Source organism: Pan troglodytes, chromosome 5 (assembly GCF_028858775.2).
Source record: "Pan troglodytes isolate AG18354 chromosome 5, NHGRI_mPanTro3-v2.0_pri, whole genome shotgun sequence".
Taxonomy (NCBI): Eukaryota; Metazoa; Chordata; class Mammalia; order Primates; family Hominidae; genus Pan; species Pan troglodytes.
The window spans coordinates 94,900,900-94,923,546 of record NC_072403.2 but is presented as its reverse complement, the minus strand read 5'-3'; the positions used below and the strand labels follow the sequence as shown (position 1 = coordinate 94,923,546).

General features: G+C 39.7%; 1 protein-coding gene across 9 annotated transcripts in view; it reads left to right on the top strand.

Moving 5' to 3' along the window:
* Positions 1 to 18,925, top strand: part of UBE3D (ubiquitin protein ligase E3D) — a 187,800-nt gene extending 168,875 nt beyond the window's left edge. For 3 of the 9 annotated variants that reach the window (XM_518608.7, XM_063813231.1, XM_063813232.1), the window contains one exon: positions 5,235 to 5,810. In XM_518608.7, the coding sequence (XP_518608.3) occupies positions 5,235 to 5,255 (21 nt within the window). In that variant the 3' untranslated portion in view covers positions 5,256 to 5,810. Of the gene's footprint in view, positions 1 to 5,234; positions 5,811 to 16,786 lie in introns of those variants that run through there. The other 6 variants (XR_010158087.1, XR_010158086.1, XM_063813229.1 and 3 more) reach the window with 6 other exon arrangements.
* The last annotated feature ends 3,722 nt before the right edge of the window (positions 18,926 to 22,647 follow it).

The window sequence follows — 22,647 nt, the reverse complement described above, 5'->3', positions numbered from 1 at the left end:
CGCCATACTGTCTTCCACAATGTTGAACTAATTTACACTCCCACCAACAGTGTAAAAGCTTTCCTATTTCTCCACACCCTCTCCAGCATCTGTTGTTTCCTGACTTTTTAATGATCGCCATTCTAACTGGCATTTGATGGTATCTCATTGTGGTTTTGATTTGCATTTCTCTAATGACCAGTGATGATGAGCTTTTTCTCATATGTTTGTTGGCTGCATCAGTGTCTTCTTTTGAGAAGTGTCTGTTCATATCCTTCGCCCACGTTTTGATGGGGTTGTTTGTTTTCTTGTAAATTTGTTTAAGTTCTTTGTAGATTCTGGATATTAGTCCTTTGTCAGATGGATAGATTGCAAAAATTTTCTCCCATTCTGTAGGATGCCTGTTCACTCTGATGATAGTTTCTTTTGAGAGGAATATCTTTTAGTATTTATCCAACACAAAAAGTTGAGTCTAGGGTATCCTCAACATGGGCGCGATTAACGCCAAATTAGTAAGTTAGTAAAAACTACCTAATCCCAATATTATTTTAAGACATCAAGTATATTTGCTAGCTGCTAGAAAAAGTTGTAGTTTTTAATTTTATTTTTGTTTTTACATTTATATTGTATGTTTGTAAAGGAAATTTGGATCTTGGAAACTAGATTTTGTTTTAATTAATTAATTAGTTTATTTATTTTTGAGATGGAGTCTCACTCTGTCACCCAGGCCGTGGGGTTCACTGGTGGGATCTCAGCTCACTGCAACCTCTGCCTCCTGGGTTCAAGTGATTCTCCTGCCTCAGCCTCCCAAGTAGCTGGGATTACAGGCACCCACCACCATACCCAGCTAATTTTTGTGTTTTTAGTAGAGAGGGGGTTTTACCATGTTGGCCAGGCTGGTCTCGAACTCCTGACCTCAGGTGATCCATCCGCCTCAGCCTCCCAAAGTGCTGGGATTACAGGTGTGAGCCACCGCGCCTGGCCAAGAAACTGGATTTTATAATAAAAGGGCATAAACTTTCCTTGTTCTTTTCCTTTTCCACCATAAAAACAGCCTGTTTCAGATCATAACTTTGAACATGCACTGGACAAAAATACATATCTAAAGGAAAGTTTTGTGTTTTTTCTTTTTTAAGTCAACAATGTCCTTTTTAAAAGGAACGTTTGTGTCTGTCTACTTAGTGTAAAGAGTCCTTTCTAAAGCCTTTCTATGTAGCCAGTGATGATGATATGTCTTTTTAGTGATTGAAATTCTAAGGCCAGGCACAGTGGCTGATGCCTGTAATCCCAGCACTTTGGGAGGCCGGGGCGGGTGGATCACGAGGTCAGGAGTTCGAGACCAGCCTGACAAACATGGTGAAACCCCATCTCTACTAAAAATACAAAAATTAGCCGGCGTGGTGGCACGCTCCTGTAATCCCAGCTACTCAGTAGGCTGAGGCAAGAGAATTGCTTGAACCCGGGAGGCAGAGGTTGCCGTGAGCCAAGATCAGGCCACTGCACTCCAGCCTGGGCAACAGAGCAAGACTCTCTCTCTCAAAAAAAAAGAAAAGACAAAACAGAGGATAAAAAGTTCTAAATCAATGTTGAGAAATCAGTTATTATAAATTTGTTATCTAGGGTAAAATAACATTAAAAAATGTTTAACGTGTCACACAAATGTATTAATGCATCCCAAACTTACATTTGGTCAATGATACATCAACCTGGCCATGTTTATTGTGGTTTAAGAAGATTGTTTTTAGAGATTACTCAAAGCAGAGACATCATTTTTAGACATCTTAACATCCTCTCCCTCTCTCCATTTCCAAGTGTCACTATTCAGGTGTACAGAACTAAGTCAGATCTTATAACTGACAGGAAAGGGTTGTCTTTTGTTTTTTAAAATAATTATTTATACTTTGTAACTATATTCCAGAAATATAACAACCAGCAAAACTTTAAGCTGCAGCTATAGTCATATGCTCTGAGAAGCTTTAAAACTTTTACTTTGGGGAATAAAATGAAAAACATGAAATACAGAGATCTTTCTCAGTGTAGTGGAACAAAATAAAATTATCCTCTCTTAAAATAAATGGCAGTTAGGGGAAGTAATTTTTCTTGTCATGGATAAATGGTAGGGAACACAAAATCAGCGTTTGAAATATGTTAACTCACAGTGTTTTAAATATAAGGAATAAAATGCATTGTACAGTACCTGTTCCCAAGGATGATTGCAGTTTCATGTTGTCTTTAAAAATACATAATGTGCTCGGCAAATGAAACTATAAAAACCAGATGAAAAGAAGACATTAAGCCAAATTTTAAACTTTTTCTTTTTCACTGGGAGGGTCCATTTTGCATTATTTAATTTAATCAGCTTAGCCTCTTTTGTATTTGTTCCTCATCTTGAGTTCATATTCGCAGGCATGCAAAAGAAATCTTTTGATAGTTGAGGCAATACCAAAGATTGGAAGTCTCTAAGCCTCTGTAGTTTTCTGTCATTCATCTGTAAAGTTATAGTGGGAAAAGCATGGATTAGAAATCAATTTCTTTCTAAGCCCACCATTGTCACCTAAGAGCTTTGCTATCTGAGGAAGTTTCATAAGTTTTCTGAGCTTCTGTTTCTTCATATGTAAAACAAAGATTCAAATGCCTGCTTTACTAAACCATAGGACTGTGCTGTGGATGAAAAAAATCAAAGTAGGCTTAATAAAGTGTTTTATAAATTTCATGTACATCCTGTTAGAATTCCCATTTTGTGGGTGAGGAAAGGCTGAATGGGGCTAGCCGATAATTCTTTGTTTTAGGGGCTCTCTACATTGTAGGAGAACGTCCCTGGCCTCTGTCCACTGGATGCCAGTAGCACCCCCTCCCAGTTACGTTGACAACCGAAAATGTCTCCAGATACTGCCAAACGCCCGTCAGTACACAAAATCACCTCAAGTTGAAAATCACTATTCTGTATAGCTAAAATTCTTAACCATTTTCTTTTTTTCTTCTTTTTGAGACAGACTCTCTGTCTGTCAGCCAGACTGGAGTGCAGTAGCGTGATCTCGGCTCACTGCAACCTCTACCATATGGGTTCAAGTGATTCTCATGCCTCAGCCTCCCAAGTAGCAGGGATTACAGGTACCTGCCACCATGCCTGGCTAATTTTTGTATTCTTAGTAGAGACAGGGTTTTACCATATTGGCAGGCTGTTCTCAAACTCCTAACCTCAAGCCATCTGCCTGCCTTGGCCTCGCAAAGTGCTGGGATTACAGGCCACTGTGAGCCACTGTGCCGGCCTCTTAACCATTTTCGTAATGTCATTTATCAGTGTTATCCTTATGCTAAGTATTTCCTGGTTGGAATATGCCATGACATAGCAATTTTCAGAATTACAAAAGAGATAAATGGTTTTCTTCCATTGTCTTCATGTTTGAATATAAGCAGCGTCATTGTCTTCTTTGTACAGTTGTGAGCTTCCTGTCCCTGTAAACTGTCTATGTAGAAGCAGAATGTCGCCTGCCAGGGATGCTGCCCACAGTGAGCCCTAAGTCAGACTCAATGACTTCTGGTCTTCCTTCCTCTGTCTATTATAACAGGCTCTACTGGCCTCTCTTCTCATCTGGTATATTCACAGGCTTCTAATATCTCTTGTCAGCTGAGAGACAGGGGAAACACATGGATTTTCCTAATCATTATTATTAAGTTTTGAAGGGAAGGTGAGGGTTAAAGACAGAGAGAGTTGGCGGCTCTACAGAAATGCAGGTTTTATGTGCAGCACAAGACCTGCAGAGGTGGGGGACCAGTTAATGCCAGCCAGAGCCCACCGCTGCTTACAGGCTGGGGTACTTATAGGTGTGGGTGGGAGGGGTCTGGGCAGTATGGCTTACTGCCCGGCAGGATATTGATAAGATGTTCCTATGATCAGGCGGTTTGGCCCTTTTTCCAGTGGGATGTCATAGGATGTTCCTTGGGCCTTTGTCCAGCAAGATATGATAGCAATGTTCCTTCAGTTGGGCCTTTGCCTGGCAGGGTATGATAAGAAAGTCAGGTGGTTGGGCAGGATGTTTCTCATGGTCCGAACCCCCATGGAACGTTTCACTTTGACCTGGGACTATGAAATGGTTGGGGGGGGTGGGGGCGAGGCTTACAAAATGGTGCAGCTTGAACTAACAATGATCTCATTTGAGCTTCACAGTAAGCTCTTGAGGTTTGCATCAATTGTCCATGTTTACATTTTGTTTAGGAATCAACCTTTCCTCTTTGCTGCTCCTTCCAATTTGGTGTTCTCTTGATAGAGAAACTCAGCAGGAAGTTGATATGGAAACTCAGCAGGTGCCTTTCTCACCAGCACCGTATGAAGGGTAACATCCTTCTGAATTACTCAGCATAAAGCAGATGCTTTCTGCCCTGTGTGACCCTCCCTTTACCTTTTCTTTTAACAGAATAGTTAAATACACACCTCTTTTTACTGCATTCGGGGACTTAAGGACAAAATTTCCTGATGCTATTGACAGATGTCCCATACTTCCCCAAGAGTAGAATGTTTTTACTTCTGTTGCTCACGCCTAATACGAGCTTCCCAAGCCTCCCATACTTCACGATCTATCTCTGCTCTATACTTGACTCTCTTCCTCATATTGGCACAGTTCCCAATTTATTGTCACCCCTGAACTAAACCTTTCTAAACATTTATGATTGACTTTGTTAAGTTTGTTTCTGTTTTCAAAACTATTGGGAAATTAGATGCATTTGATCTAGGCCTCATTACATAGTCTGAAAATATTTTGTACGTAAGACTGTGTGAATTAATTTTTTTTAACTCTAGGTTTTAAGATGAATTGCTGCTGACCAACCAATATAAGTGAAAGTATCACAATGACCTAGGAGAGACTGGTATAATTACCTATAGGGATGAGGACCCAGAATCGCCTAGGAATGAGACTCAGAATTCTAAATATGGAAGGTCCAAAACAATAGTTGTGAATCGATGGGAACGAGGACTGGATTACTTCGTAGCAATATAACTTTAGTTTCAATTAAAACTCTATTTTTCTCCTTTAAAATGCATGTGCATCATCTTAATTACTATATGGTTCATTAAAAAAAGACTAATTGGATCCTGCTGTAAAATAAAATGTCTAGATCCACTAAGAGTCATTTTTCTGTTTAAACAAGCATATGATCTTATTGACCAGACTTAACCTGATTCTGATTTGATGTACATGCAGCCATTTTGTCATATTATAGAAGTAAAGCATTGTGGGTTTTTCTTCCTTCTCCAGGTGGCCTTTTTGAAGATGTAACTATTAGAGCTGGGCATTCTCCTCCCCCGGCAGACAGCTCTCAAGCAGGAGCACACCGAGGCCAGCAGTCAGCTCAGGAGGCATCAGTTACAAAGACAAGAACCAGAGCTATGGGATAAGAGCATTGCATTGAAGTTTTAAGTTTACTTGTTTGCATATATTCTCTAAGAGAAGAGTTAACTTTAGATCTTTGAAAACCCAGGACTGTGAAGAAAGTCATAGTAGCAGGTTGAGGCAAGTGTAGAAGTTACATCTCTATTTCCCACAGAGAGGAATATTCACATATGTGCAGTGTCAGCACCACCTGGAAGGTTATTACCTAATGGAGATCCATCTGTCCTGTGTGGAATCCAGTGAGGAATTTTATTGGTGGAACTGAATGTTAACTGCTATAAATCCTAGGAAATAAACTTTTAAAGAGTTTCTCAGGATGATTTAAAACAAATTTTAAAAAAGAAAAGTAGAAAACATTTTATACTTTATTCAGAGGAGATGCTCAATAGATGTTTGTTGAATGAATGATTATCAAATTAAAGGATTTCCTATTTATGCAAATCTGCATGTTTCTTTTGTTATTTCCTTTACCATACATTATTGCAAATTAATAAATATACCTCACTAGCATCCTGTTACAGAGTTGTTCTATTCTTTGTGTACCAGCACAAGCGGTGAGGAAACCTTTCAGTGAGAAGGATAGAGCTACAGGGAATCCCACAGAGTACACGCTAGCTCCTAATTTCACAGGTAACGTTTGAGACTTGCCTAGAATCACACAGCTAGGATCAAAGCTGGGACTGGAGCCAGGCATGTCCATCTCCTCTGCCCAAGATCTGATCCATCTCTCTCTGACATCCTCCTTTCCTGCCCCAGGATCAGGAGGACAGTCTGTGGATTTGTAAATATCCTTGGTGCTCAATTGGCATTAATCTCCACAGACCACCTGATATATCTTGCCTCAAAAACCCTGAGTTTTCTATCCGCAAATTTTCTAACACATTTTTTTTTTTGAGATGGAATTTAGCTCTCGTTGCCCAGCTGGAGATCTCGGCTCACTGCAGGCTCCGCCTCTGGGGTTCAAGCGATTTGCCTGCCGCAGGCTCCCAAGTAGTTGGGATTACAGGCACCCGCCATCACACCTGGCTAATTTTTTGTATTTTTAGTAGAGACAGGGTTTTGCCATATTGGCCAGGCTGGTCTCGAACTCCTGATCTCAGGTGATCCACCCACCTCAGCCTTCTAAAGTGCTGGGATTACAGGCGTGAGCCACCACACCTGGCCGCTAACATTCTTAACACAGGTGTCACTTGGCATTTTATGATTGGGTGTACTTTTCATGATTTCTTCTTCCTGGTAGTGCAACCAAAACATTTGTCTTACTAGCAGAGCAGTGGTATGGCACTCCTAATTCTGTAACTTGTAGACTGACATAGGAATAATACCCAACTGTTGATCCTGCAGAGTCATTTTATTAAGCACAGTTTGAAACGTTGAAGTTCTTAGTGATACATCCAAGACTCACAGCCACAGAAGAGAATTAGTTTGGCTTCACTTAAGCTACTAGACTCCCAAACATCATGCTGACTTTCCATGCTTTAGATTCCTATCTGTCAGTATACAGCAGGGTTCCTCAGCTTCAATACTGTTTATATCTTGGTCTGGATAATTCTTTTTGTGGGAGACTGCTCTCCGCATTGAAGGATGTTTAGCAACATCCCTGACCTCTACCCACTAGATTCCATTAGCACAGCCCCCTCCTCCACTCCAGTTGTGTTGACCAAAAATATCTGTAGATATTGTTCTGATTGACAAAATTAATTCCAGCTGAGAACCACTGCTATAGAAGATATGGCCTGAGAAAGAAGATTTGGTGACTGTCTATAGAGTTGTGTATTGCCCATGACAGATTATTACAAAATCTGAATCTTTTTCTGGCATGTAGCCTAAGCTTAGTATGCTATTTTTTTTTTTCACAAATGAATACATTAGTGGTGAATGCCTTTATGTGTGACTGTTTCTTAGAGTTCAGTTTGTATTGGTCTAATGTTGGAAATTGGAATAAATTAGATGAAGCAGAGTTCAGCCTGTGCATAAAAAAGAATTTTCTTCTGAGATAGTTTTTCTCCCTCTGGAAAAAAGCAATGGCCATACTACCATACTAATGTATGTTTATGATTTAGATCCTAAAGGTGCTTGTGATTGCACAGATAACTCTGTACTGCTCAAAAAAACCCAACTAGAAGAATATTCTAATTTTCTAACCTTGCCTCCCTAATAAAATCAAGTTGAGTCAAATGTAGTGAGACACCCTCATCTCACCTCTTCCTTGGGCCTTAGGAGGAACCAAGCCAGCCTTCTTTCTGATGGCATAGTGTGGGGAGTCTAGGTGGAATGACCATGACCATGAGAAGCTCTGAGGGACAGATGTAAGAGGAGGTCATGCAACACACACATGCACACAAAGGGCAGGTTTCTGGCGACACTATAGTTACTTTGCTTTAAATTGCATCTGTCATGAATCACATAAATCTTGTCATGGTGAAGTTCCCAAGCTCAACAGGTCTCCATTGGATCTTCCACAATTGGGAAGGGAGGGCCAGCACAGCTACGCCCGTGCTCAAAGTGAGTTATTTACATCTAGTCACTGGGTAGGTCTGAGGGGTAACATGTCTGTACCTGTGAGAGTCTACTTTGGGGCTATAGGGCATGAAGGGAAAAGGGAAATGGCTCTTTCTATCTTTTTGTTGCTGTGGGTGAGTGAATTGGCGTGTATGAGACACATGCACAGAAACAAAGAGACACAGGGATAGCATTAAAGACATTTAAATTTCATTTTAAACCATGCTGGGAGGGCTACACAGAATTGAAGCAGGCTGTACAATATTAATGTTGACCCTTGGAAGTTGTTCCACATTAGCCTCCTCTGTCTGGTGAATATAATTCCACAATGTATTCAGTAGTATTCTTAGATAAGGATACCACAGAATGCAGACATGCATTGGTTACCAAGGACCTCTTAGTAAAGCACCAAATTTCTAGTCCCTTTTTTATGTCTCTAAAATCTGCTGTCAACAAGTGGTTCTGTGAACTTGTTTTTATCTAGTATAAAGTTACAGTAAAATTACCTGTTGAAAACTTCTGTCAGCCACTCATTTTGGCAAACCTATATAGGTTTGTTCATCCAGTGAGGACTTTTAGAACATCTACTACATTTCAAGCATAGTTACAGGTACTGCAGATAGAGATAATAAGACAAAGTCCTTGCCTGCATCGAGCTTACATTCTCATGGAGGAAGCAGACAAAAATAGAAGTATTATGTTTTATCATAAAATTATTATATATAATTTCTGCAAAGCACAATAAGACAAAGATGGGTTAAGAAAGATTAGGTGCTATTTCAGACACGGATGGCTCAATTGAGCTTAAAGTGTATGTATACTGTATGGTACCATATATGATTAAAATAATTCAGCTCCATCAAGAGCTGCATTGTTAAAGGCCAACAGATCACATACAAACTGCAGCCTTGCATCATTTTGCCAAAAGTAGCTTGACTAAACAAGGATCCACTGATATTAGCAAAGCGTGTTTGATTCCATAGATACCAGAAAAAAGAATCCGATTAGACCCAGACATGCTGATGTAACTGGCCTTGTGCAGGCCTTTTGGTAATTAAGTCTGCTCAGTAGCCACTATTGTAAAAAGTGCTGATGGTGTTAAATAGTTTTCCTTTTGCATGATAAAGCCAGCCTAGTTGCTGTTCCTGTACATTTGTTTTTGCGCCTAATGTATAACAAATATTAATTGAGATCCACATTTCGTTGTTATTCAGGAATGTAGGAATGATTGGTACGTCTTAGTCTATAGTTAGAGAAGAATCACCATTAATGTTACCCATCAGAGGAGTGTGTCCCACTAGATGCTTATTTAAGAGTTCTACACATTCTTAAATCTTAAATACACAAGATCACTCAATATGATTTAATGTAACCATTTCTCTTGGTTTACATTTTAAGATGCTTTTACATTTTAAGATAGGTTTTACCTTTTATGATACATTTTACATTGTAAGATATATTTGAGATTTCATCTACTGAATCAGAGCTCATCATCAAAACTTAATCTGGGAGAAAAAGTAAGAGGGAGTTAATGGAAATCAGTCATAAGAGGTAAATCCTCCAGTTTTAAGAAGAATGACAAACACGTAATTGTTCAAAACAACATTTTTAAAAACATCTAAACTGTACTACCATTCTTTTAAAAATATGTCCCTATTTCCATTCTGGAATAAACTAAATCAATTTGTTCTCAATCCCATTACATATAAATTATGAAACCCATTTTCAAGGCCACCCTTATTCTAGGATCCTTTGGTTACAAGGTACAATAAGCAGAGGGCAGGATTTGTGTCCTAGTCGTGTCTTTTAGTAGCCTTCCTGGGACCTTTGGCAGCCTTTCTGGTCAGAATGACAACTGCTGGCCAGATGACTGCATTTTCTTTATTCACCTTTCTCCCCTATTATACACAGCCTGATTAGTTTCTTTCTATAAATATTTCAATATTTTTATTTGATCCCTTTTTAACATTTCATAGATTAAAACTATTTTCTATTTTATTACTTATTTTAGAAAAAAGGTGAAAATGATTTTTATTGTCATAATTTGTATGCACTCTATTTGTGTTTTGGTTGCAAATTTCAATAAATCTGCTTAAAAAAAAAAAAAACGTAAATCATGAACACCACAAGTGGTTAACTTAATTTCAAGCAGTAGCAGCAGTAGATTGCCTATATGGAGGTTCTGGCTGAACTCTTCCTAAACTCAAGGAAAACAGGGCTTGTCACCCTCTGCCCAGTACCCTTCCCAGCCTAAAAAGGACATGGCAGGCTTTCTGCAGATTGAAACTGGGAAAGAAATTGTAAATAGAAAGCGCCTTATAAGTGCCCACAAAAAAAAATGGAATCTTCTCTCTTTTTTCACTGGAAATCAGTGAAAGGAACCAGTCTTTGGTGAAAAGGATCTCTCAGACCTGTACCTCCCCTTACATTTCCCACACCCTCTTCCCCTCTTCCTAGGTAATAGCATTTCTAGGAAGAAGAGCCAGAAATGCCAGCTTTGATCACTCCTGTGCTCCCTTTCCTGAACCCACACTCTGGGGTTGATCACTGTGTGACCCCTTCACTTGAAACTTTCTCTTCATAGGATGGTGATATAAGTAACAAAATTAGTCATCATTAGTTTTAAGTTCCATAGTAGTACATATTGGACTCAGAAAGTATACCATCCAATATTCTTTTCTTTTCTTTTCTTTCTTTTTTTGGGGGGGGGATGGAGTATCTCTCTGTTGCCCAGGATGGAGTGCAGTGGCGCCATCTTCGCTCACCGCAACCTCCATCTCCTGGGTTCAAGTGATTCTCTTGCCTCAGCCTCCTGAGTAGCTGGGATTGTAGGCGTGCACCACCACGCCCGGCTAATTTTTGTATTTTTAGTAGCAATGGGATTTCACCATGTTGGCCAGACTGGTCTCGAGCGCCTGACCTCAAGTGATCTGCCTGCCTCGGCCTCCCAAAGTGCTGGGATTTTATAGGTGTGAGCCACTGCTCCCAGCCCACTATCCTTTCTGAAAAAAAAAAAAAAAAAAATTACTGTTGCTGTCTCCTCCAAATACAGGGTTTGTTTGTTTTTTCTCTCTCTCCCTTTTTTTTTTTTTTTTTTTGAGACAGAGTCTTGCTCTGTGGCCGTCTGGAGTGCAGTAGCAGTAGCACAATCTCAGCTCACTGTAGCCTCTGCCTCCTGGGTTTAAGTGATTCTCCTGCCTCAGCCTCGCAAGTAGACTACAGGCACCTGCCACCACACCCAGCATTTTTTTTTTTTTTTTTTTTTTTTGGTATTTTTAGTAGAGACAGGGTTTCACCATGTTGGCCAGGCTGGTCTTGAACTTCTGGCCTCAAGTGGTCCACCTGCCTTAGCCTCCCAAAGTGCTGAGATACAGGCATGAGCCACCGCACTAGGCCCAAATACCAGTATTTTGAATAATAAACTCAATATAGGGCACTATAAATTCTCTGAATTGTTCATTTGATTATACATACTCTGTTTAGTGCCAATGTTAAAAAAATTCTTGAAATAAGGTGCATAATGTAACAAAAGAATTGAAATAAAATTCCACATTTCAATTCAATACCATCTGAAAAGTGATGATGTCAAGAAGAAATGAAATAGTGGCCAAGCATAGACACTTTGTCTAGCACAGGCAAGAGATATTTATTGTTGATATCATGAGAAAATTAAGTTGAAATTTTTTTTAATTTCTAATGAAATCACCAGTAAGTTAGAAATGTGTGTGTTAAAAATCACTAGAGGAAACAAAGAGAACTTGATAAAGAAAACACATTTCCTATGTATCTTTCCAATCCCGTGACAATTGCTCCTGGCAATTTTAGAAGAGCAAGTTTCAATGCTTGTGTTTACTTTTTTCCCTTTATTCCATCAAGCCAAAGACCCCTCTACATCAGGGGTCTCCAAACCCGGGCTACGGACCGGTACCAGCCTGTGTCCTATTAGGAACTGGGCTACACAGCAGGAGGTGAGTGGAGGGTGAGGAAGCATTACTGCCTGAGCTTTGCCTCCTGTCAGATCAGGTGGCATTAGATTCCCATAGGAGGTGAACCTTGTTCTGAACTGCATATGAGAGGGATCTAGGTTGCGTGCTCCTTATAAGAACCTAACCAATGGCTGGTGATCTGAGGTGGAACAGTTTCATCCCCCTTCCACCACAGGTCCATGGAAAAATTGTCTTCCACAAAACCAGTCCCTGGTGCCAAAAAGGTTGAGGACCGCTGCCTTACGTAAGCACAGGCTACCACCTGTGGTTTTGCCACAGTGGTTGTATTCCTTACATAGACATAAAGTGTTCCAGAAATGAGTACTGTCATTAGAGATTGCTTTGTATGAAAGTAAAATTAAGAATGGAGGTGAGAAAAAACACACAAGAGAAACTGGCAAAGCAGTGAGTGATGATATCAAATTGCTGGTGTGGACCCCAGCAGTTGTGGAGTACAAAGAGGGCCCTCCCAATGGACAGAGAAGGCATCCTTGTCTGGATGAGGCAAGATTTTATGTGGGCCTTAAGTGATTATTAAGATTTGGAAAGATGGGAAGAATGAGACACTCTGGAAGAATGAAACTTTGAAATAGTGAGAACATTTGGCTGGATTGGAGGAATTGAGATTGGACTGTGAATAAGATAGGAAAGAGTTCTTGTTAGATTGTGGAAAGCTTTGCATGCCATCATGAACCTGCAGAACATTCCCCTTCCTCCTGACTTCTCAGTGCTCAAGCACAACAAGAACAGAAAATATATATTTTTTGTACCCTTGAGGGCTTTTTGAGCTCTAAAATGTAGATGCGGTAGTAAAGAGTGAGAGGGTTCTAGAATCTGCCTGCCTGGGTTGAAATGCCACCTGTGCAATCTTGAGCAAGTTATTTAAGCTCATCTTTAAAATGGGGTAAAAAAATAGCATTTGTCTCATAGGGATTATTTGAGCATTAAATGGGTTAATGCATGCATAATGTCTAGAACAGCACCTGGCACACAGTGTGCAATACATTTTAGATACAGTGATTATTCTATGAATTTGCTGGTCTGCCACCTCTCCTTGTCATCCCCTATGGAATTGATTTTCTGAAGTTTTAAGCAGGAGAATAACATAAAAGTGATGCACTAGAAAAACCAATCTGGTTGCAGAGCACAAGGTAGGTTGAGGAGAAGAGGAAAAGACCTTTTGTTGCAAAACAAAGAGAGGTTTCCCAATTCCAAAAAACTGTCAAAAAATGTCTTGACCAAATAGCTTTGTCAGTGTTTTTTTTTTTTCTATTCTACTTTTAATTATTTGTGAAGGCCATTAAAGATACAATGGAATACATAGTTTTCCATCTCCAGTCAGCTTTGCTCTAACAAGAGACGTGACAACCCATTCTAAGCATTTTCATACAGATATTTTTAAATGAGATCTTTTTCAGAATCTTCTCTTGCAAGCAGAAAAGCTTTTGCAAAAATCTTTAAGTGAGGAAAGGAATCCAGCACAGAAGTTTCTGACCACGCATCCGACAGGGATGCCCTCTGGACTAAAGTTCAATTTACTTTTTATGTAATTTCCAAAAGTACTGGGAATCTTTTTGTTCAGTGTCACTGGTTCTCAGGAGAACAAGGCAAAGCATCTTCCCTGGTGAACCAGTCCTCCTCCCTTCTATTCGTATTTCCCCATGCATTTTCCTTCTCAGAATTATGCTGTAGGATCACCCCAGTGTAAAATCTCAGTGTTCCACCTGAAATACCATGATGGGAAAGAAGTTGTTGACTATGTTACTAAATTTCAGATAAGTGAGCACTTTTATTTCTATTTAAAGAATAATTCAACACATTGTTGAAATGAATTAGGATCTAATATTTGAGTAACCTGTGTGTATGGAGCCAAACATAGGGGAGTAGACAATGAGGTGAAATGAGCAGGAATAAACCCTATTTATCTGATTCTTATCCTCACTTACTATTGAAAGTCCTGCCGCTCCCTGCAAAATACTCTCTAATTATGTCTAGGGTGCCTCCTGGAGTGCCCGTATGCATCATTTACCTCATGGCATCTGTCACTTTATTCCTTTTTTTCTCCAGCATCATTTGGTGCTGATGATCTTCACTGCTGCCCCATATGAGGTGTAGGTGCCTCTACTACCTAGAAGCCTCCAGTGGAGCAAAAGAGTGAAACAGTCTTGGAAACTTCAATAAGCCAAAGTTTCACTGTCTAGGGTATAGATGGAAGGAGAAGGTTGATCCTCTCCACCATGTGTTGCACTTTGTGACACAGATCCCAAAATGGGTGTTTCCCTGCACCCCAGTGTCTATAATTATAGTTTCTTATTGAAAGCTGCTCTTTTTAATGTTTTAAAATTTGAAATTATCATCCCAGCCCAGGGGCTAGACTTGAAAACAAATTTTGAGTACCATATACTCAAACGCTAAAACACCATTTCTGAACCAAACCCAAGTGCAGAATTATCTCTTCTTCCAAAATGAGGTTCTCCCAGAAGTTCTCTTGGTCCTGCACATAAATAGATTCAGGGCAGAAATCTCAGGTGTTAGCACTGTTTGGGTTCAACCTGGGACTAAAATTTAATTACATTTTTTTTGCCTATTCTACCTTTATAGAAGTGCTATAACACAAGCTTTGACCATTCTTGTTCTCTTTTAGTTTTAAAGCAGTTATGTAGCATTACCAACTTTAAGTTTGTGACTATGGCTTTGGTGAAAGTATATTAGATTGAGTTGATTTTTGCAACTCCTTTCTATCCTGGGAAAGCTGTCTTCTCTTTATCTTAGGTCATTCAATTTTATTTTACTGAGAAAATTGTTGTGGAACAAAACTTTCAGGTGGGGCTTCCAACTAAACTTGGGAATCAATTTATAATGATTCTTGTGTTTTATTTTATGTAATAAAATTAAGGAACAGTTGAACTTTTTGAAGGGTGGGCGCTCTTTGAGGTCAGGTCCAGTATTTTATTCATCTTCTTAATCCTGTGCTTAGGACGATGCCTAATGCAGAGAAGGAATTCAGTAAATGTTGGCTTCATTAATTACTCTACTGGGGACATTCATATTGGAAAACTGGAAAAGTTGGGTCAATAGGGTATGATCGATTTGAGTTAATCCATTCTTACAAAATGTTTGTGGATCTCTCTGGCTGTTAAAAGGTTCTATATCCTTTAAGATTTATTTCCAATATCACTTCCTCTAAGAGACATTTTCCTTATTCCTCCCAGACTAAAAACATTTATTTCTTTTTCGAAAATATACTTTTCAAAAATAAAACGATGAAGTCTTTTGTCCTGTAGGAAATGTATTGAAGATATTTGCTCATGTGTAAAATGCAGATGAACCTTCACTTCTTGTTAGATTATATGGTCTTAGATGAATATAATGACCAGGTTTACAAGTCCACTCTATGTCCTGACTGTTTCTTGACCTGGTTTGGAAACTTTGTGTAAAGTGGCCATTTATCTCTTATTAATTCCAAAGATGACAGACACAGAAATTTATTGTCTAGTTAGTAGAAGCTGCGTTCTCTGATTAGCTGCCTTGCCCTTTTTGAAGCTTTGATTTATTGGGGCAGAGCAAGCACTGGCTTTTGTATGTGCTGAAAGGAAACTAGGGTGAGGAATAATTTATAGTTCTGTCTTTGTGGCTGTAAAAAAAAGGTTATTTTCATTATATTGCTATAGGAACTGTTCTAAAACAGAAGAAAGATACTGTAATAAGTAGAAACCCAAAGAATGACATTGAGCTACTGTTTCAGATAACTTAAAAACATTGTTAAAGTTATAGTTTGAAGCAGATGGGCCCTTCTGCTTCAAAATCTCTTATCTTAATTTTACAGAGAACAATGTCTTTTCCAGTCTGGCATCAGCTCTGTGCAGAGTAGCATTTCTGCAGCTCTCAGGCAAGTTACACTTGCCAAAACAAAGCATAGGTGGAAGGTAGCCGGGAAGAACTGGCTGGTAGCTTTTTTAGCTTGGGAAAGTGCTGCCAAAGAGGAATCCAAAATAGAGGTGCCAAGTGTTCAATTGTCCACAAAAAAACAGTAGCAAACATCAGACATTATCACATTTGTTTGGGGTTTCCCAAACTTTTCTTTTCTTCTTTTTTATATTCCGATAAAGCCTTTATTTTGGTGAGGTGCTTTGCTATATGATCCTTCTGTTAAAAGGTTTTAGGAAAGCCCTACAGCATGAGAGTATTTGCTGTAATAGGATAAACTCTGGATTTCCCCTTCTAAGCCAGTCAAGCCTTTTTTAATCATCACAGTGAGGGTGCAAGATTTTCCAATCTCATGGATAATTCCAAATTCAAACCCTGGCTCCTAGAGTCAAGAGTAAGTAGGATTTCAGGATCTTGTGTACAGAGTAAGATGAACAGTAGGGAATCGGTTCCTTTGGAAAGCATTGTAAGTGGAGAGCAGCAGCAGGGACAAATGACAGGAGGAAGGAAAGTTCTGGGTGTGTTCGTGGAATGGTAAATAATTTGGCTTACTAACAGCTGATATTTTTAGGCATTTCCAATATGCCAGGTATTAGCTGGCATTAATTAATTTATTTGTGGGAACATTATACAGAAGATACTTTAGTTATCACCAGTTTATATGTGAGGAAACTGACGAGGCTTAGAGAAATCCAATAACTTACCTAAGGTCATACAGCTAGAGAGAGGCAGAAATATTATGTGATTCTAGAATGGCTGAGTTCCGCATGAACTGTTAATCACAGTGCTATCTATAGCCTTCAGCTGGGACAGAGAAAGAGAAGAGGGCCTTTTTTCAGAGGAGGAAAAAGCAGTAGAGAAGTGATAGATACTCTGGAAACTGTAGAGCACTCAGCCTCTTTTTCTAATAGTGTGCTGGACATCTCCATATGAACATAGTATCTGCTGTTCAAATCCAACTGATCTAAAAACCAAGCTCATTATCTCTTCCTCCCCTTGAAGGTGGTATCCAGGTTATGACATCATCACCAGATGCTCAGGCACCCAGGTCAGAACCCTTGGAATCAAGGTACAGCCCCTCCTCATAATCCTCCTCCTCTGTGAGTCTCCTCTGTCCTCTTATTCTAGTTTGACTGCTTCTGCTCTGCTTCCCACCCTCATATTCCTACCTGGCAACATTGTCACAACTACCAACTTACCAAAGTCCCTTTCTCCCTACGTCCTCCTAGCCCCAATGCATCCTGCAGTTGCTGGCTAGAAAATTTTCCAAAACCAGGACTCTGATCATGTCACTCTCCTCCAAACTTCATAGCTCCCTCATACATGCAGAATTCTCTCCAGACCTCTCAGCCCGGCTTTCAAGGTCCTCCACAACTGAATCCTGCAATTGACTGAATGTTTCTGTCTCCTTAAAATTCGTGTATTGAAATCTGAACCCTCAATGAGATGGTATTAGGAGGTGGGACCTTTTGGAAGGCAAGTAAGTCATGACAGAAGAGCCCTTATGAATGAGATAAGAGACTTTATAAAAGAAACTCCAGTGAGCCCTCTTGTCTTCTTTCCCTCACATAAGGACATAACAAGAAGTCAGCAATCTGCAAACCAGGAAAGAGCCTGCACCAGAGCCCAACAACGATGGCACCCTGCTCTTGGACTTCCAGGCTCCAGAACTGTGAGAAATAAATTTCTATTGTTTGTAAGCCACGGAGTCCATGGTGCTTTATTATAGCAGCCTGAGCTGACTAAGACAGGTCCTAACCTATCTTTCTGGCCTTTTTGCCCACAATTCCTCACTGATGTTAACTTTCGGAGTATGCTAGCCAGACTCCCCTGAGGCCTCCCTCATGCTTTCTATTCTCCTCTTCACACCTTGTTAATGAAGTGCCCCTGCCTGAAACACCTCTGCCCAAACCCATCCCACTTCTTAAAACCTTTCCTCATTTTTTCAGGCCGAATGAGTTACTCCCCCAGGTCCCCCATAGCATTTGCTTATACCTCACATTCCCTGCATTATGTCACAGCCTTTTGGGTTGAAGACTTTCTCCCCAGTTACACTATAAGACTTTTATGATGAATGACCCGGTCTTATTCATTAGTGTGATGTCACTACTTAGTAGTAAGTCTACTGAAATGCATTTTGCTGAAATGAAGACACAATCACTTGGTCCTGAGTAGAGGCTACCTTTGAAAATGACCTTAATGGCCTCTTTCTTCTCTGAACCAGAAGATCATCCTTGATAAGAGACCATATCTTGAAGGAGTAGGTAGTTATGAAGCCACATGGAACAGGGTGGCTTAGAAACATATCCAGAGCTTTTTACTGCACAAAGCCCAAACTAGGCTAATTAACTGAAGTGAAGGCAGGAAGAAAGTTTACAGAGTTATGTACCTTGGCATATTCTTAACAATGTGGATATTTTTTCATAAAAAGGGGATCCTAAATCATTTTCTACTTTTCTTTGTGTGTGTGCAATCGGCATGGGGCAAATCTGACAGGATACTAGGATGCCACACAGAATAAAATCCGTAGATATTATTTTTTAAATTATATATTGACAAATTGTATATATTTACAGGGTACAAAGTGATGTCATTTTTAAACATAATGTGCCATAATTAAATCAAGTGAAATAATATATCCATCATCTCAAACAGCTCACTTTTTTTGTGATAAGAACATTTGAAATTTATTGTTTTAGTGATATTGAAATATACAGTACTGGGCCATGTGTGGTGGCTCATGCCTGTAATCCTAGGACTTTGGGAGGCCGAGGTGGGCAGATCACATGAGGTCAGGAGTTCAAGACCAGCCTGGTCAACATGGCGAACCCTCCTCTCTACTAAAAATACAAAAATTAGCCAGGCATGGTGGCTCACGCTTGCAATCCCTGCACTTTGGGAGGCCGAGATGGACAGATCAATTGAGCTCAGGAATTTGAGGCCAGCTGGCCAACATGATGAAACCCTGTCTCTACTAAAAGTACAAAATTTATTAGCCAGGCATGGTGGCACATGCATGTAATCCCAGCTACTTGGGAGGCTGAGGCAGGAAAATCACTTGAACCTAGGAGGCAGAGGTTGCAGTGAGCCGAGATCACACCACTGCACTCTAGCCTAGGCATCAGAGTGCAACTCCATCTCAAAAAAAAGAAAAAAGAACTATACAGTACTCAATTATTAGCCATATTCACCATATTGTAGTATTGATCTAAAAAAAATCAAACTGATGATAGTCAAAGGGGACAAAGCCTCAGTTAGATGGGAGGAATAAGTTTAATTTCTTTTGAAATTAATTCCACAGATATAATAACCTACAGGCACACATAATGCACTAGCTACAACACAGAGGAGAAATGAAAGTAATTTATAATAAATACTCTCCACTTTAATATGGGAATGCTCAGTTTAGGACCACACTGGAAGACCTGGGGAGCAGTCTATGCCTACACCACACATGTGCAGCTGCACGTGCAGACTCACACAAGTGGGTGATCTCAGTGACTCACTCTGGTGGCATCCCAGGGAAAGTGCCAATCCAAACAAAGTGAAATCTCCCCTCAATACATGGTAGTTGTAAATCTGGAAAATTCCATGTGTATTAAAATCATGCAAAAACATACTTTGTTTTTCTGCATAAAACGAAGTTAGATTCTGGGCTCAGATAATTATAAAAAGCTGTCTCACCTATAGGAATGTCTGACAAAACATCCAATATTTGTGAGGGATGTGGAACAATTCTTTGATGGGCAGTGCTGTGCTGTGCATTGTGGAAAATTTAGAATCCCTGGCTTCTCCCAAATGCCAATGGCACTCTCAAATATTACGACAACCAAAAGTAGTCCCATCAATTTCCAACATGGCCCCTAGTAGGCAAAATCATCCCCACTGAGAACCCCTGACCTAGGTGACTGGATTTATGAGGAGGTAGACTCAAAAAATTTAAGTGAATCACCAAAGTTGACATTGCTAGGAAGTGGCAGGATCAGAACTATATGTGTAATTCACATCTGTTGACTCTCAATCCAGTGCTATTTTGTTAGGTATATTCACACACATGTAGCCATAAATGTGTATGTTATATTTATATATAGATGCATACATGTATGATAAAATTTGTTTTATTGAGAAACTATCTAGTCAATATTTGACTACATCTGAATTTCATAAAAGCCTGTTCTGACATTTCAGTTAAAATTAGTTCAGTCATACTGCTCAACTTAGGTGAAACAGATATGCAACACAGGCTACAGGCAGGAAAATGTTGCATCTCCTAATTACTACAGACTCTTCCATTTCTATGTGGCTGGCTGGGTAATCAGACCACCTTTCCACTGAAGCAACCACTTTCTACTGAAAACAACTGCAGAGGTAGGGGAGTCCCCAAGACCACCCTCACTTCTGACACCAATTACAAGTTTGGGGTCCCCAAGATAGCCACAAACTTGAAACCTTGCTAGAAGGATTCACATAACTCACTGAAAGCTTTTATACTCACAGCTGTGATTTATTATAGCAGAAGGATACAGATTAAAATCTGCCAAGGCCAGAGACACACGGGGCAGAATCCACATATGGAGCTTCCATTGGCCCCTCCCAGCCAAGTCATGGACAGTGCCAACTTCTCCCAGCAAGGATGTGAGACAATGTGCACAGAGTATTGTCAACCAGGGATGCTCAACTGAGCCATGGCTTCCAGTTTTTACTGGGGCTCAGTTGCTTAGACCTGGCTGCCCACCTTAAAACTGACCTTTAGTTTCCAGCCCCTCTAGAGCTCGAGCTGATACCATGTGACTCACAGCCCCAACTCAAAATCACATCATTAGGCTATTGGTGTGGACCAGGCTCTCAGGTACACAATGGCATTCATACTGGGCAGTATATTCCAAGGGCTTAGAGATCCTCTCCCAGGAGCCAAGAGCAAAGGGCAGATGGCTCTTGGTTAATAGAAGACCCATCTGCTCATAATACTAGGACCTCAAACTATAAGGGTAAGTCAGAAAAAAATTCACCTCGTACTCTCCTCCAAGAGAGTGCAAGGATATTTACCTTGGCACCAAGCAGTGACAGAAAGAGGGAAAGCTATCCCTGAGATATTACCACAAGCTAATCTTGACACAGATTTGCAACCCAGCCTCCCAGATTTGCAGTCCAATAAAACCACAGGTTGTAAATGTTGTTTAAATTGGCCTTGAAGTGGTAGTGCCTTCTAGCACTTGGCAGAAGTAAATTCCAGTCCTCTCTGGAGGAATATGCCTTTATCCTAGGCCTCGAAGAAGTCTCACAGTAAATTTTCTGGAAAAAAATGAGCAGCTTATAACAACCCAAGAGTAGGAACCAACAGAATAAAAGACAGCAAAAACAGACCTGCAAATACTTTAGATATCAGAACTATCAAAGAAATGATAAAATAACCATGCTTCCTCTTTTCAAAGACATGTAAAACCCTAAATACTACAAAAGACACTAAGAGAGCTTAGAAAAATGAATCTATAGAGTTTTCAAAGATTTGAGCCTCTTCACAAAACACAGGTAGACAATAAGTAGAAATTATTGTTTATAGGGCTGTGGATAAGCTAGGTTGGCTTTAGTCAAAAGTGCATTCTAATTTTTGTCCTTGATTTAAAAAGTAGAGATCTTATGATAAATATTACTCAGTGCTATTTAAAAAAGAAGTGTAAATACAGCTGTTCCTCATTTACTATGCCTCACTTAAAAAATAAAATTAATTGGGTCTACCATTTATTAGCTAGTTGCCATTGGACAAATTACTTAGTAACATTAGTCTAAGTTTTCTGTGAAATGAAGATAAGGATAGCATTGACTTCATTTTTAGTAAAATGAGGATGGGGATAGTATTGACTTCCTAGGAGTATTGTGAAGAGTAAACAAGATGATGCATGTCAAATGCCCAGCACCCTTGGCTTATAGTAATTGATCAATATAATATGGCTTTTTTTTTTTTGGAAAAAAAAAAGGAAAATGTGATGTTTTAAAGGTGACTAATTATGGGCAACTATTTGCTTGATAAAATTATACACTATGGTGTTCCTTTAAAATGAGGTATATTAACCCACATTGATTAAAACAATCTTTTACTCCTGGACAGAAAAGTCTGCCATGGAGGCAGAGAGGAGAGCCAGTGGGGCCCATTGTTTACAGGTGTTTACCTTGTCAGGTCATTATATTCTTCCAGTTCCATTTCCTTCTCATGTCTCGCTTTTCATTTCCCTTCAATTCTCATGTCTTTCCACTCAGTGAACATATAAACAGTTGGACAATCTTTAGCAAAATAACACTTAAAACATGTGAAAACTATTTTATTACCTCTTCTTTGTTGATCAAGTTGAATACATCAGCTCCTTTAAACTTTTTGCTTGGCCAGTTTTCCAAACCTTTAATCATCACTATTTTAGAACCTACGTGAGTTTTATCATATGCCATTTAAGTGTGGAGCCCAAGGAAGACATTCATTCAGTGATGGTCTGACTAATGCTGACTCATCTGGAAGGTGAGTGTCCTGCTCCTACTTATGTTTCCTAGGATAGTATTGTGCCCGATGTTATTCTTTCAGGGGTTGGCAACTGAAAGAATTTGGCCTGTAGGCCAAGTCCACCCACTGCCTGTTTTGGTAAATATTTGAGTGTTATTAGAACACAGCTACCTGTATTCATTTAAGTATTGTCTGTATCTACTTTTGTGCTGCAACTGCAGAACTGAATAGTTGTGACAGAGACCTTATGACTCAGCAAAGCCTAAACTCTGGCCCTGTGATCACTGAGTGTCAACTTGATGAGACTGAAGGATACAAAGTATTGATCCTGTGTGCGTCTGTGAGGGTGTTGCCAAAGGAGATTAACAATTGA